Source organism: Phacochoerus africanus, chromosome 3, assembly GCF_016906955.1.
Source record: "Phacochoerus africanus isolate WHEZ1 chromosome 3, ROS_Pafr_v1, whole genome shotgun sequence".
NCBI lineage: Eukaryota > Metazoa > Chordata > Mammalia > Artiodactyla > Suidae > Phacochoerus > Phacochoerus africanus.
The window spans coordinates 75,851,702-75,869,334 of NC_062546.1; the positions used below are offsets into that span (position 1 = coordinate 75,851,702).

The 17,633-nt window shown below is 33.3% G+C and overlaps 1 protein-coding gene across 1 annotated transcript in view; it reads left to right on the forward strand.

The window, feature by feature from the left end:
- The window catches only part of LRP1B (LDL receptor related protein 1B), a 1,901,444-nt gene that overhangs the window by 1,839,240 nt on the left and 44,571 nt on the right, over nt 1-17,633 (forward strand). The window contains exon 85 of the mRNA XM_047772014.1: nt 15,311-15,485. Within this exon, the coding sequence (XP_047627970.1) occupies nt 15,311-15,485 (175 nt within the window). The remainder of the gene's footprint in view (nt 1-15,310; nt 15,486-17,633) is intronic.

A 17,633-nucleotide genomic window follows, 5' to 3' on the forward strand; every position in this document is an offset into this window, starting at 1 on the left:
CTCCATTTCGTGCACTTCTGGAGTAAGGATTCCTAGCGTACATCCAAAAAAAAAAAGCATGGTATTTTACATTTAAATTTGGATATTATATGAGGTTAACAACATCTGAGGTTATTTACAATTATATGGTAATGCTATTAGGGCAAAAGATCCAATGAGAACCAAGGCAATTTATGTCTAAGAGCCAGATATTCAAATCAGAGGTCAATCTGTTTGTCACTTCATTGATATTTTTGAAGTCCTCTAGTGACCTGATCAGGGAACTATTTTAATTTCAATGAAAACTCAGTTTATTGGATATATACCTATATGGCTTAATACCACTGATTCCACTAAACACAGACATTAAGTAGCATCTCCTATAAAACTTGAGATAGCTAACAGTAATCCACACATATCATCCACTGTAACTGATGTTAGAACCATAGTCTATTAAGTAACTTATAAAAGTTTTAAATGATAGTTTTAAACCTACCATATGTGAAGAACAATAGGATTATTTTTACCATTTTCCTTTCAGAACAATTTTATTTCACTAGTTAGTTGGTCAGTGAACATGTATTGGTGTTTACAGTGAACCTATCACTCTGTTAGACATGAAGGAAACAGTGGTGTCAGAGATATTTTCTGCCCTCAAAGGGCTTACAGTCTGATGTATGATTGTGTGAAGGAAACAAATAATAATTTTAATGAAGAGTTTAGTGGAACACAAAGGTTACCAGAACCCAGGAAAGAACAAAGTATTTAGCCAACAGGAAAGGTTTCTTGAAGGAATTGTCTTCTAAGCTGAAACCAGAAGAAACAAGCAGCTAACCAGGTGAAGAGACAGTGCAGTGTGTGGAACAGTATTTGCAAAGGTCCAGAAGGAAAAGCCTTTGGAAATTTTTTTTTCTATTTTATTTTCCTAAAGGAGGGCTGGCAAAAGAAAATAACAATTATGAATATAAATAACAATATATAATGTATTGGTCACGGAGATATATGTGTTATACATAATTTTAATTTATCATTTGATAATTATCATTTGATAAATGATATTATGACAAAAGTTCATACAACCCTGTGAGATTAGTATTATTAGTCCAACTTTAGAATTGCCAAGAAGTGAGATTAAACAATTCTCCCTAATCTGTCAAGTTAGAGAACATAGGAACCACAATTTGCAACCTTGCACATCCGACTTCTGGAGGCTTCTGGTCTATTTTCCTGTCATTTAATATCCTGCCCATCCTATTGGAGCTTTTAGTCTCACTATGAGAGCACTCAAAGCTCAGGTGGCACAATGGCTCCAACTGGTCTTAAGTTTCTACCCCACTGAAAAGAGGTGTTAATAATTATTTTAATCTTGATTTGATCAAGACGATGGCAGGTCCAAGCAGAGGAGACCAGAGGACTTTAATAATGACCAAAAAAATAGAATAGAACCTTTTTAGTTGCCTCTGTGAGCGTGAAGGCCAATTAGAACTGGCACTTGAACATCAAGAAAGGACCATGACTTAAAAGTAAAATTATCAATTAGGATTAGCTATTTCCTAAATATTCTAGTATTTAAGATTTTTAGACCTTTCACATCTAGAGGATCAAAGCATTTTGGAGCCCTGTTCCCCGATTCTTTTGCCCTTGGTGAGGAGATAAGCATTGCCTTCATTTAGGCCCTCCTCATCTCTTGCTTAGATTATTACAATGCATTCCCTCATGTACCTTTTTCTTCCACCTTGGAAATCTGTTCATTGTTTCCAAAATATGCCCTTTAATTGATCAGGCCTCTTTTTCTTTTCACATCATATCCTGAGTAACTGCCAAGGCTAATTCCCCAACTTTGTCTTCTTACCCACTGCTTTAGGACATTCAGCACTTCCCTTTGGGGCCCCTTCACTCCGTATCAGTGTCATTAATACTCTTGACTCTCCACACCACTAGAACATGAAACAGACCATGGTGTTTTGCATACCTTATAAATCTTGGAGGTTGACTCACTGCCTGGGACTAGTTGGTAGAGTTAGATATGTGAGTGAATGAAACCAAGTGGGTGGATTCTGTTTCCACCCTGCTAGGTCCAGTTTTTTTCTGTTCTCTGACAAGATCCCACACAAAAGGCAGATCCAAGATTCTGTTACACCTTTACTTACTAACTCATTAAGATCCACACTCCATGAGAAACTTTTTGCCTGTGCCTTAAGTTTGAAAAATACAGTAAAAAGATGAAATTATGTTTGAATTAATGTGTGTGAAGGAAAATCAGTATGTTGCTTTTCTCATGTGACCAGGATAGAGAATGGTGTGCCAAGGTTAAAATAAGTAATAACATTCAATTTTTTACTCTAGGTATTTTAGAAGAAATTATTAATTGTAAAAATATTGTTGAAGACAATTTTGATCCAGTAGTAAGACGAGAATTACTAAAACAAGATTTTTACTATACTATTGTAACTTGGAAAAGATTTAGGGGAAATGTGCTTATATAAAAATAATTTATTGGAAATGGAAGTAAATCTAAGACAGTAAGTCATATATGAGTCAAGGTACCTATTCTTATTATTTAAAATTAATTTATTTAACTGATGTATATTGAATATTTCTTGGTCTAATTTATTGTTTGGACATTGGGGATACATCGGTATAAAAGCTCTTTCAAAGATACTTGCCCTTGGGAGTTCTCTGATGGCCTAGCAGGTTGAGGCTCATGTGTTCTCACTGCTGTGGCTCTGGTTGCTGCTGTGTGGTGTAGGTTCAATCCCTGTCCCAGGAACTTCCACATACTGCCTATGTGGCAAAGAAGAAAAAAAAAAAAAGAGCGAACCTGAAATGTTGCGACTCTCATTTAATAAATAAATAAATAAATATACTTGCCCTACTTAACTTTTGGTTAGTAAAAAAAACCACATGGTATATCTTTTCAGATTAAACGCTTCAACTTAATAATTATATAGCCAAGAAATGATTAGTTGGAAATCAGAAAGAGACTTTATTCCATACCATTTAGAAGCATACTTACTTTTTACAGTTACAATTCAATTTCCAACACATTTATAAAGTTAATTATGGATAAACTTTAATTTCTGTATCAGGTAACTTTTACTTATAGTGTAATTATGTTTTAGTAATTAACTTTTAGTAATTAATAATTTCAGTAAGTATAACTAAAACAATTAAGAATGCTTAATGTCTTTTGCTGGCACTGTAACAGCAGTTTTTCTTCTATGCCAGCTTCATTTATTTTGAGACACTTCTAATCTCACAATACTCTTTTAACAGTGCTTCACCTATTGTCATGCCAAGTTTAGATGATTTCATTTTCCACTTTGATACCACGAACAGGTGTTTGCCCTTATTTTTCCAACTTAAGGAAAAGTGAATATACAAAGGATTATGAAGTTCTACAAAAACTAGCCTTAAAACTGCCTAATTCAATGTTGAAATAACCCATTACACAAATAATGGTTAGTAACTGTCCAAGGAGATATTTGTATTGAAAAAAACTGAACATGGCCAGTTGGGAGCCCTCCAAAAAAAAAAAAAAAAAAAGCAAGGCTTTACATGAATAGAAGCCACCTGTAATTGTGATTCTGCTATACTTGGTACCAAGTAAACTGAATGGATTTATAAATAATGCTCTATGGACAGAATTGGCTATACAAAGATAATTAGTAATATAGTACATGAATCACACACAGACAGACACACAGATTGAAAAAAAAAATTCACTTGGGGCTTTCCTCAAACTAAGCAAACTGTGTCTAGTGAAATGCATCTGCTAACATCATTTTTAAAATAATTACATCAAATGTAGTTAATTTTAAGAGTAATTTTAAAACTGCTTTATATCAGATTTGGAATGTCAGTTGACATGTTCTGAAAAAAATATCATGAGTCAGGAATCTTTAAATGTTTTAAATACAAGATAATCAAATAAGATTCCTAACTGATAGTTAATATGATAACCTCCATGTTTAACTATTAAAGATTTCAACACTGTAAACTGGTATTTTTATTTTGTTTCATAAAAAACATAGAACCTCTTTGGGTAATTGGTACTTAATATTCTTCTAGAAGAAAAATTGTATTTATCTTGATTATTGGTAAAAATGGCAAGTGTCAGTATACCATCAAACAGTTCTTAAGGTAAGAAATAAAACTACTCCAAATCTTAAACTTACCGTTTCTAAGTCCCAGAATGCAATAAGCCAGAGAAAGTAGGTAATATTTATAATTTATCCTATGGTTATATAACTCATCAAATAAAGAAGAGCATAATTTTGCTTAACTCAAAATAGCACATTCATTATTTTATGCATTCAATTTCATTCTCAGGAATACAAAAATATAATTATCATAAAGTTTGATTTAAACAAATCATATATAGTAAGAGCCATTGTTTTCTAGCAAATAAAGTAACGCTTTTCAGTGCAAAGTTTTTTTTTTTCAGAGCGAAGTTAAATAAAAAGGGAGTCCCACAGATAGCCAATAATTTCTCATAATGTAGTTGTTTAATTATATGAAAATGAACTATTATTAGAAAACCCCACTAATTGGGGATTGATACTAAAAAATGAGATATATCATAAATATAGGACACTGAAAAACATAAACTCTCTTAGTTCAGAATAGCATTAGAAAAATCAATCTAAAGTTCAGGTAGCTAAATTTGAATTTTTAGATTTGTATTACCATTTGAAGATTTGTGACTATGTCTGTGATAATAATATGATCTAGTTTTCAGTTTGATGAAATAATTTGTACTTTATTTATTAGTTTTAAGAACTCAGAAAATCTATATTGTAACAATCTGAGGGAACGCTTTCCTTGTAAGTCAATGATATAAATAACATATTGGTGGAAACAAACAAATTGGTGTGGCTATGACCATGTAATAACTGACACCATGTGTATCTTATTACTCAAAAACCTGGATCACTTTCATGGTATGTTCCAAATCATGAATAACTGGAAATAAGCTAGACTTTTTCAAGTCCAGATGTTAGTGCTCCTTAAATTAAAAGACAATATACACTTCTGATCCCTTTAAAAATCTCTTGTCCAGAAATTCCTGCTGTGGCACAGAGGGGTAAGGATCCAATGTTGTCTCTGTGGTAGCACAAGTTTGATTTCTGGCCTGGTGCAGTGGGTTTAGGATCTGATGTTACGCAGCTGTAATGTAGGTTACAGTTGTGCCTCGGATTAGATCCCTGGCCCGGGAACTTTCATATGACGTGAGTGCAGTCATTAAAAAAATAAAATAAAATAAAATTATACAAAGTAAAAATTGTAGACTAACAAATAGTATTCTACAACTTCGGATTTAAAAATCATTTTCATTATCACATGTGAAACTCAGTTACCTGATTTATAAAAACAGTAATGATAATAATTTAACTATCTGGTTCTCAGATGTGCGAAGTTCAAGGTAATCTATTAAAAAGTTTTTTTCAAATTTTAAAATTAAATGCAAATTTTTTTAAATGTAATTGTTATTTTGAGGGCCTATCATTTATATAATTAATGTATATTATATTTTAGGTAATATGTATTCATGTAATATATAATTTGGATAATAAAAATTATTAATTTCATAGCATTCATTTATATAACCCAAAATTTTTTTAACACTTTCAGTAATGATCCATGAATTTAGAATGAAATTCTAAATAGAGTTACATGAAAGTTAGTAGATCATATAAATCAATTTCTATTATTGAAGAAAATATTTTCTTTAATAGGTTTACTTTCCTGTAAAAGTTACGTTATGACTACAAAATGAAACCTACTAGAAGCTGAAGTTAGATGGAACGCCCATTTCCGAGAATTCAACAGGTCGTATCTTTTGTTCACAGAGCACTCTGGAGTATATGGTAGCTGGTTCATTGATCCAGCAACTGAGTGACTGTTTTATGCAGGCATAAGTCAGCAGTATGATTCTTATTCTCTGCCTTCTAAAGTGCCCTGCTTTCCAAGGGGTGGTATTCATTCATTTATTCAACAAATGTTAATAAAGCATCTAATATGTGCCAACCAGTAAAGCTTGAGATTTAGTTATGAATAAAACAGAAAACTGCTCTCATGGTACACTTTAGTATTTTTAAATAATATATAAACATATTAAATGTCAGGTGGTAAGAAATTAGATGAAAAATAAAGCAGGATAAATTAAGAATCTAATACCATCTGATGAAGAAAAGAGTCAGGGAGCTATGGAAACTAAAATATGCTAGTTACTATATCAAAAATATATCACTACAATATACACTGGGTACACCGGGTACATAAAAGTAATGACTTAATTTCATTGCCTTAAGGTTGAAACAATTTATAACAATGTTTTCGAAGAATAGTAATTTTTCTAAATAAAAAGCATATTCGATTAAATTGTTTATTGATTAATTGCAGTAATTCAATGCATAGTTCTAATCATATTACAATTTAAATGCTTCTAATTAATAATAAAATTAAAATGATTTTATGTAACCTTTGAATTTCTATGAAAGTAAAGTAAAAAGCTGATTTTTATTTATCAATAATTTGTTTTTCCCTGGTATATCTGACCTAAAAGAAACTTGCACATTTGACCAGGAGAAATCTTTTATACTTTGCCACATATTACTCTGTCAGGTGACCTTTTCAAGATGACTTTCTTAATATTTTAGTGAACTCTGATTAAATAGTAATCACCTCTATGTAATTGCTCTTTTTCTTGTTATACCAGTATAGAAACCTCCCTCTGTACATCTATATCAATATTGATGTATTATTATTGAGTAACATTGTATATCATGTATTTTTCAAGGTACTGTATTGAAGGAAAACTAAGAGGAAGGTACATCTGACTATATCAGAAATTATTATTTTAACATTTGGATTTGAAATGATTAGTTTGGAATAGGGAAAAAAGGTTGGAATTTTGGAACAGAGAGGAGATAGAGAAAGAGAGAGAAAATATGTAAGAACTGCATGTGGGTTTGTGTAAGATGGCCCCATCTCCCAGGATGAAGTGAGACATTCACTGCCCTCTAATTAGGATACATGATGATAATGACTTTTGTCATGATACTCCCATCTGAGATGATCTTTTCCATGATCATCTCTTATTACGCATTGTTCACCTCTTGTTTCTCCATGAAACTCTCTAGTTTTCAGTAAATGTTTGTGTTCTGAATTGTCTTTAAAATTAATTTTTAACTAAAACTTTTATTGATCTTGATTTTTTTCATCTATGTTAGCCTTGAGGTTCTATCACAGTATAGGCAGCCTGAGAGCCTGCAATATTAATGCAATAGCTACTATTAACATAGTAGCTGTTAATAAATTTTAACAAGCTGAAATGAATTGACCTGTAGTACTACTCAATGTTCTGATAAACAAATTAGGGCCCAAACATGATAATGGTTTGCTTATGGTGAGAGAGGTACTACCTATATATTCCTGCTTCATTCCTATCATGTTTTTAAGCCTTCATATTCTCATTCACTTATTTGGTTTTGAGTTAACCTTATCTGATATACCATATTTAGCTATCATCTGTTAGTCAACTACCATATAAGTCTCAAATGACTCCTTACTATTTTATAATTACTTGCTAAAATCTGTTATAGCTGAATTGCTTTAAAAATGGAGGAATACTCGGGAGTTCCCGTAGTGGCACAGTGGTTAACGAATCCGACTAGGAACCATGAGGTTGCGGGTTCGGTCCCTGCCCTTGCTCAGTGGGTTAACGATCTGGCGTTGCCGTGAGCTGTGGTGTAGGTTGCAGACGTGGCTCGGATCCCGCGTTGCTGTGGCTCTAGCATAGGCTGGTGGCTACAGCTCCGATTAGACCCCTAGCCTGGGAACCTCCATATGCTGCTGCGGGAGCGGCCCAAGAAATAGCAAAAAAAAAAAAAAAAAAGACAAAAAAAAATGGAGGAATACTCATCCCAGAACATCATTTATAAACAAAAGTTATATAGGTTTCTCTGATACTTGAAAAACATCACCATGATAGTTTTATGAGTTAATTTTTGACTATTGCTAAAATTACTGATGTCATCATTATTAATATGCATTTTGAAATAGCAGACTATTGAAAATTTAAATACTGGTACTTTTAAAATCGCACCCCACATGTCTCACTCAAATCAAAGTTTTATTAACTGAATTTTACATTTTCCTTTTATCTGGATACTCAGAGATGGCACTGTTCACTCAGAATAGATTTTATTATTTTAAATTTGCAGTTTACTCTGTGAAAATGTTTGGGATATATTTCTATTTTTAGTAATAAATTAGAAAGTGCTAATTTTCTTAGACATGCTTTCCTGATGAAAATTTATCAACTCTAATCAAAGTTTTGCACACATTTTCCCCTAGTGAATATTTAATTGGCATACCTGGATTCAATGTTTGCCTACTTTATTAAACTCAGCTCTAAAACTGGAAGATAAATTTAGGACTATGCAATAAGTTTAATTATGAAAATATCTTAGCCTGGGTAAAACAGTTGAGGAATGTAAAAAAGAATATATTCTAGTATTTCTTTAATTTGTTTTTTTCGTAATATAATCCTTTAAGACAACGATCATAAAATTCTAAGCAAATTTATATAAGCTGCTTTATATCTTTGCCTCCTAAACCATGATAGATGAAAAATTGACTTCAGAGAAGGAAAGGCCACAATCACTCTTGTTAACATTTATAAGAATCTTAAAACTTTTCCGGAAAACCTTCTAAATGTTTTCATTGTAAATTAGATATTAGTAAGTGATGACACTCAGGGATATCTTACTTTGTGGTTTCTTGGCTGTTAGTTTGGTTTCTTATTTGTCTGGAGGGACTTAGAGCTGATCCTGCCTGATATTGAATATATCACATGGATGGTTAGGTATTCCTTCAACTTAGTGTCTAGCACTATAAACCAATTTTCAGTGTCTAGAGAGGCAGATATCCAACTTGGGTTGGGATGGGAGGCTGAGAGTGGCATGTGAAATGTGAACTTTTGGATGAGAAGTAGGAGTCCAGATTGCATTCCTGGGCTCTGATTTTATAGGTTGTGGTAGCATCAGGTAAGCTCTCCTAGGCCTGCTGTTCTTGCTACTGCAAAATCCATTAACATTGTGATTGGTGGTTAGACCTTCAGGTATCTATGTAGATGAAGGCCCATTCAGTTTTAGATACACTTAAGAAAAAGAGAATTTACACTTAAGGAAAACAAGAATTTATTCTCTAGAGTTAGGCTTATTTGGGTTTGAATTTCAGTCCTCTCACTTTTTCTTGTGTTGTTGTTGGCAAGTTGCTTACCCTCTCTGTGCCTCAGTGTAATCAGCTATAACATGAGAATAATACCAGGTAATGCTGAGGCTAAAACAAACACATGTGCCTGGCATGGAGAAGACAGTGAAGAACAAGTATTTATCATCATCATATTATCGTTTCCATCATTTTTTGCTCAGAACAGACTCTAGGTGGCCTTGATTTCAAGGCATTGTTGAGGATGATGGGTGAGGAAGAAGTCATGACATAATCTAGGGCATGTTTACACAATTAAACAGTAAAGGTGGAGTATGAATTGCACTGAAACTGGAACTCAGTTATAGAATGCCCAGAGGATATGTATTGTAGATTTACCTAGTATTTATGAAAGTAATCCTATGCTACTTTTAATTTATTGGACTGTGTGTGTGTGTATGTGTGTGTGTATGGTCCCAAATTATCAAATGCTTAGTTAAATTGTGGATCTTAAAGCCAATTCAGATAACATTTTTTAAAAGCCAGGTCAAAATTCAGTGAAGCAGAACAACTGATGTACATACATGTGATTGTGTAACTTAGTCTCCCCTATATAACTGTTCCATATTATCAATTAAAGACTCTCTAGGTTCCCCATTATTCTTACTCAGTATCCTCAGCTCCTGTTTAAGTGACATACTTTGGATGGTTTTCATCTCTTTACATAAATGTCACACTTTACTAACCATTACAATGTGAATGGTCCAGTAGAAAATATGAGTTAATAGCTAAATGGCCTTGCAATTACTTCTCAGTATAAAGAAATATTTGAGAAAGAAGTTAAACATAGCTGGAGATTTTGTAGGCATCTGGCTCTCCATGAATATTCATAAACCTGTGTATATACCCATATAAGCACATATTTTATGCAGTCTATTAAGATAGTGTAAAAATATTAAAGGAAGAAGTATCTCCTTATATTTCTGATTGCTTAAAATGAAAGAGAAGGTGTAAGAGAAAGAGACAGAGTGCAATAATGATCTTCCTTGGAAATTACTCCATTTCTGTTGCAGAAAATAGCCATTCACTTATTCTCCAGTTACTATCTACCTAATTACCATATGAATACTCTGTAATTATATATCTATCATTGTCCTGTAGATTACATGATTGTGTTTGGTGCTACTATGCAATTCTTAGTGTAATTACCCCACAGAGGTTATAACAATTTTTATATTGTGAATGTAAAGTATTATTATATAATTTCATGATAATCTCTACTTTCTTAGCACAGATTAATTACATTTCATTATTGCTCCTTCTTATCATATGCAGAACATCTCAATTGTTATGCCATTCAGGTCAGTAAAATGCTCCAAACATATGAGCTGGAATGTTCCATAAGAAGAAAGATTTTGTTGGTGGTAATATATGTAGGCTCTTGCCATAGTGGACAATATTCAGATCAGTTTTAGTTGCTTTTTTCTTCTTGTTTTAACTTTTCATTTGGGTCATCAGCTCTCTAAAAGCCGTTGTCTGTCTCGTATTTCTAGATTCTTCTCACAACTCTCAGTATATAATTAGGCACATTTATGTCAGCAAATAACCAATTGCAATCTACCATTTCCATTTTATCATGGTTAAATTGCTTATGTTGTTCAAAATTATATCAACTGTATTGTCCCACCTGCTTTCCTTTTCATAAATTCCTGACTGTTCCTGTTTTACACTTACTGGCGAATCTGGCTAGATTCTTTTCTCTTTAATCTTCAATCTTTAATCCCTACCCGATTTCATACTCTCTAACAAAATGTCTTCTGTCACCTATATTTTCTTCTACCTTTCTTCTTTTAGTCTACCTCAATGTTTTACTTTCAATTCCAATAATTATTAAGTTAAATTTGTAGAAAAGGAAGATGGTTGTTTGCATTGGTGAAAGTATGTGTATGCATGTCTGGGTGTGAGAGAGTGAGAAAGAAACAGAAAAACAGGAAGAGTCAGAGAGAGACGGAGAGACACAGAGAGATGAGAAACAGAAAGTAAAAATAAAAGGTGGTCCCTTTGTGGCACACATTGGTGTGAACTAACCACCAACATTCTTAACTCTTTCATTCTTTGGGAGGAGTTAAGTTTTTTATTTAGATTTGTCTACTGCTTCATGATCACTAACATTTCACTTAGTCAAAGCTAAAACATGGAAAAAAGCACAAAGCTGTGAAACTTCTGCAAAGGTAAGTCACACAAATAATTGATAATCACAATGATAAATGAGTCATTCATAAAAATATCAATACTTTTACTTAAGAAAATGCACATCTATCTCATGGGAAGATTAAAATTGTTTTTAAAGCATTTTTGATGCTTAAAGTGTTAAGCTACATGGGATAACTATTTTCAGTGCTCTTGGATAAGAAAACTGTTCTTTCAATGATGGCTAAACCTCTCCATTTCTAAGCTTATTAGGGAAGAGTCCTTAGAACCAAAGTGGGCAATAGCATACCTGAGGACCCCTTTCATATCATATTCTTATTCATACTTTGCTAAATTTCTGCTGGATTGGGAGGTACTAAAAAAGTATCCATGTTAATAAATAAATAATTGAAGAGATAAATTTAAATATGAGTATGTGGTAATTATTTGAGAGCATATATAGAGAAGACAAATAAAAATACATACAGCATATATTTACACAAGTTTTGCATAAATGGTTGTAATTCAAAGTGGATTTTAGCTGAGAAGAGACTGAGAGAAATTAGGTAGCATTCCTATGACTTATTTTACATTGCTGTCATGATATTAAGACAATTACAGTGAACATGAACTTTAATTGGAGTCACCTAATTTAGAAACTAAAAGCACTATCAGATGTTTTAAACTTTTTCCTGAATTTGCATATAGTATGTGGCATGATTAAACTTGAAATAACAGAGACCACTTGAAGGAATTATTTTGATTTCCAATTTACAAATATCCAGTGCTTATGTGTTAGTTTAAATATTTGATACTAAAGTTCCTTATTAAGTAAGACCTACTTTCTCCTGTGTTCAGGAATCCTAGATTTGGAAGAGTTAATAGGGAAGACTTTGAGAAAAAGTGAGAAGAATGGAAGGAAAGAAGGAAGGAAGAAGGGAAGGAAAGGGCGAAGGGAGGGAGGAAGGAAGGAAAAGGAATGGAGGGACTATACATTCAAAGAGTTGAACCCTGAAATCCTAATAATGATGCAGAAAAAAATCCAGCCAAACGTATAATTGAGCAACTCCTACATGCTTCACATTTTAAGCCTAGTAATGGGAGATAGTAAGAAAAATTTCACAGGTAGGCATTGGGAAGCCACTGTGGGCAGGGCTGGAGTATAGTGAGCAAATCTGTCCCTAAATTTCAATTTAGCGTAGAGTGCTAAGTATGTAAACTAGAAAAAATTAATGTCTTCTATTTGAATGTCTGTGGAGAAAGGGTTCTGAGCCTAAATTAATGTCTGCCATTTTTAGAGGGAAAGCATGGCATAGCTTAACAGCATGCAGTTTAGAATTATTTATTAAACTCTAAATTCTAATATCTGTTGATTTCACAATTTTATCTTCAGCAAACATTTCTTTTATATTCTTTGGAATCCATTTATACACCAAAATTATTTATGATTGGTAAACGGTATATTTTAACTTTGACCTTTGGCATTTGCTACAGTGTGGGTAGAGCAGTCATCACCCCTCAGAATGTTAACCCAATTTTCTCTAGTTTCTTAGGCCTCCTCAGTGATGTGATTATAAAAACAAAGTTTTCAAAATTTAAGTTAAAATTATGTTTTAATTAGGGCTTACAGATTTAGTGAAGAAATAAGCTGTTTTAGTCAAATCAAATCCATTTACAAATATTGGACAATGTTGTCCCTTTGCTAATTAGTAAAATTGTTTTCATTTTTCTTACATTCCCTAGTTCTCAAATTCTAATTCCTCACCCAATCCCATGAGGACCATCTGGGCCAAATATCTGATCTATAAATTGGAATCTAGCAGTGGCAACAGGGAAAGACAATAGAATTTGTCTTTGCAACTAAGTCACCTGCATGATTCTGATGAATTATCCACTGTAGAAAAGCCTCGTAATATGAAGATCTTGGAGAGATACATCAGTCAAACTTCTGTGGCCCATCAGACACATGAACCAGGACCAAAGGATGAAATTTAAAGCAGTTAGAGACAATATTCAAAGAGCTCTCTGTTAATAAATGGTACCTAGCAACCTAAGGAAAATTGTCTTTTAAATAGTTCTGCATTGAATACGAGGTAGTCCTAGATGATTATATAGGTTACTGCTAATATATTCTTCATAAATACAAATAGAATATGTGTCATGTACACCTATCTACAAAGCCTAGATAGGGCTCATAATCGGCAGATACTAACACTGGCTTCATTTTTAGATCATTTCTCTCACCTTTTGAGAATGCTCTTTTCTTAAATATAGCCAAAAGCCTTATTAATGAACTTTAGCATTGAATCTCAATGAGAGCACTTGGCATAATGCAACAACAAGCATACGAATGCTTGAAATAAATTTCCATAAATATGAAGCAAGCCTGTCAATATATTTAATTTCTGTCTGATTTAATGGTAAATATACAAACATGAAAATTATAAATTATGTTTTAATTCTTCTCATCCACCATCCTTGTCTTATAGCAGGTTAAAGTTTATAAATTGTGATTTTTATCTAAACTAATCTCATTTATCATTGCTTAACAATTAGATAGCTAAAAGGAAACTATAGTTCCAAACAGAAAGTCTGGGATCAGTTTAATCATTCTTCTGCTTAAGAGTATTTGTATTATAGGTTTCAGTATTTTGAATGTGGTAAATCTGAATATACAACATACATACAGACTTGTTTAATTTTCAAAAGACTGAGGCAGAATATATAATTACAAAGCCAACATGGTTATTATATTAAATGGTCTTTGTTTTATCATGTTTAAGAGGTGTAGAAATATTCGAGGAACTCTTCCTTTGTAGTTGACAAAATTGTAATGCTCGGTAAGAAACATCTTCCAGGAGTTCCCGTTGTGGCACAGCAGAAAGGAATCCATCTAGGAACCATGAGATTGTGGGTTCAATCCCTGGCCTCACGCAGTGGGTCAAGGATCTGGCATTGTCATGAGCTGTGGTGTAGGTCGCAGACACAGCTCAGATCCTGCATTTCTGTAGCTGTGGTGTAGGCCAGTGGCTACAGCTCCAATTAGACCTCTACCCTGGGAACCTCCATATGCTGTAGGTGTGGCCCTAAAAAGCCAAAAAAAAAAAAGAAAAGGAAAGAAAGACAGAGAAAGAGAGAGAGAAAGAGAGAAAGAGAGAAAGAAAGAAAGAAAGAAAGAAAGAAAAAGAAAGAAAGAAAGAAAGAAACATCTTCCAAAGTAAAGGGCTCAGACCAAGGGTTTTTCCCTCTGACTGATAGGAAGGGTAGGTTCTCACCAAGGAAGAGGCAATAACCTAGACTTCTGTTGTCCTTTCCCACCCATGATGGATCAGTTAGTCCTTTAGTGTACCTTTTATTGGAGTTCCATGAGAGGCACACTTCCTGTCTGCCTACCTGCCTAGGTGTTTCAAAATATTGGGCCTGTTCTGGCTTGTGTAGAGGAAGGCCTCTTTCCACCAAATTAAGACCTAGTGAATAGGTAGGATTCCACTACTTACCACACACTACCCTGTTCTCTGGATGAAAAGAGATGTGAGGGGGGACAAAGATAAATGATATCTAAAGAAATCATGAGTGTTTCTTTCATTTCAGAATAATACTAATATTGCTCATTAGAAGGAAAGCTAAAGAACCTTGTGAATTTAAACTTTAAAACTCAGAGCCAAAAGAGTTTGTCAGTTAGTATTATATCAATATAGGCTCTCTTTTCTTATCCAGATGAAATTATGTCTAACTCAGGCAAAAAGAAGAATCAATAGCATTATTATAGAATTTCTAGTTACATGTAATTACAAACTGCTTTTGAAAATTAATCTACCTATTCATTGGCCATTTTAAAATACTGAGTAAAATGGGGACATTTATTGTGACTCAAGAAAAATATCTTGTAATCTAATTTCATCTGTCTATTGTGCATTCTTTCTAGATGTGTGTCATCACTACTGTGTGAATTCTGAATCTTGTTCCATTGGGGATGATGGAAGTGTGGAATGTATCTGTCCAACACGCTACGAAGGACCAAAGTGTGAGGTTGACAAATGTGTGAGGTGTCATGGGGGCCATTGCATAATAAATAAAGACAGTGAAGATATATCTTGCAAGTAAGTGGGTAGCTTGTTTAATTTATAAAAGTGTATAAACCCAAAAGGATATAGTAGTCCAGCAATAGACAGTGAAAACAATGTAAATTATTTTTATTCTAAAATTCAATATGGCCAATGATTTTGCTCTCTCTCTCTCTTTTTTTCTCTTTTGGCTAGAGATAGAGGTCAATTCATTTTGATTAAACCAAACCTTAGTCAGAAACTACTCTGTGCATCTGGAAAACATGAACATTTATTACATAATGATATGGTCAGATCATTCCCTATATAGAGTATTCCTAATAGTAAGCAGGTAAAAGTCAAGTGCAGCATACCTTCAAAAAGCTCTAGGTAATATTTCTAAATTAGGATAGCTCAGACTTTTAGTTGTCTCACCGTTAATTATCAACGAGTGTTTGCCTTTCTGTAGTTACAAAACAATCCTTTGGGGGAGGAGCAAAAGCCCTGTCTAAGGGAAATAAAATGTAATCTTTTTATCAGACTTTGAACATTATGGTCCTAAATAAGTAGAAGAAGTAATAGTTCCCAGGAAGCAACTACAACAAAGATGTCCAAGTTAGATTTTTATTACATTGCCTTTTGTTCTTTGGCTTTAAGAGAAAGTGAATTGAAAACAGACCTTCACAGCTAAAGAGTAATGCCGTTCAGTGTCTGTTACGAAATAAATTTATGCCACTGAGATTAGAGATCAACTCTCACTCTGAACTTCTTTTAACAACCTTTTAAAAGAGGGCTTATAAAGGACTGGACTCTATCACTTGCCTTAGGAGTATAATAAAAGGGAACATGTGATAGAAAAGCATGCCTTAAAGTGTTCATGCCATAGCTTCCACAAGACAGCTCTGTGAGGATGCCAGCCCTGAGTTATGTTGCTCTGACAAACAAGATCCAATAAAATTTTATTACGACAGCATCAACATTTTTTCTTTTTTATTTACTCTCATTTTAGAGTTACTCTTAGTATGATTTGTGTTATTATAAATGACATTTACTGAAACCCTCAAATTGGGTCATTTGAAAGTACATTATTTTTTAAGTAAAGTAATTGAAAATATGACTAGTTATAATGTGTGCCTTTGAAAGTACATAAAAGCAAAATGTATTTTTATATAAACTACCCAGATCATGTTTGCTCATTAAGCTCATCAGTTCTTGGTGATGAAACTTTAGCGTGACAGAACTTTATTTTAATTAGTGGGCATACATTTTTCTTTATATCCAGTGTACCATTTCAGGAGTGCACTGTAGACTTTTCTGTACAACCCCATTCTAATCACCCAGGGAACTATGCGCCATCATATAAGAAAGGCTGCGAGGCATAGTTTCCAACCCAGTTAATCTTGAAGAAGCTTATGCAGAGACCCACACCCTGTTTCTACAACACAAAGCAGTTCCATGTAAAGAAGGAAGGGCTAGACTCAGAACCGTCAGTAATGCCTATGCTACAGAGAAAATTGACTTCACCAACCTAGAACCAATAGAACCTCATAACCTGAGTAGCCTTTTGAGATCCATTATTGTACTTCTTCACTCTTAAAAGATCTTCTAGGAAACTATATGAAGGAATGGATAAATAATAGTTGCTAGCAGTAAGTAGATAGAAGTTTAAAAATAGGAGTATTTGATTTATGAGTTAGGCTATAGTATCATATGAACATGGTAATACAAACAGGACTCTTTAGGCATTTGGAGACTTATTAGATAAGTTTGTTTTCAATTCTATGATACTTTTCATTTTAGCATTAAATACCATTTACAGTGATGTTGAGATTTCTATTTCATGCGTAAATAATTGATACTAAAACCAAATCGTAACTAAGTTAATTTTTTTAAATTAAACAGGAAAATTCAAGCTGTCACGTATACTTGTGATTCCAAATAGTCATGTATTTCTAATGCACAGCCTGTGAGCTGTCAGCTAGTAGAGGATAGATACTCTGTCAGGTATAATGATTATAATCTTTTAAACAGAGTTGTATATTTTTCTTGCTTCCTCAGTTAATACTGAGAAAAAAAGTCTTGATCATAATTTTGAGTAGCCTAAATGATACTACTGTGATGTCAATTGTTAAGAATTCTTTGTGTGTACTAGACAACTGCTAATTACAAAGAGTGTATGTGTGTCTGTAACATTTCTAAGAAATG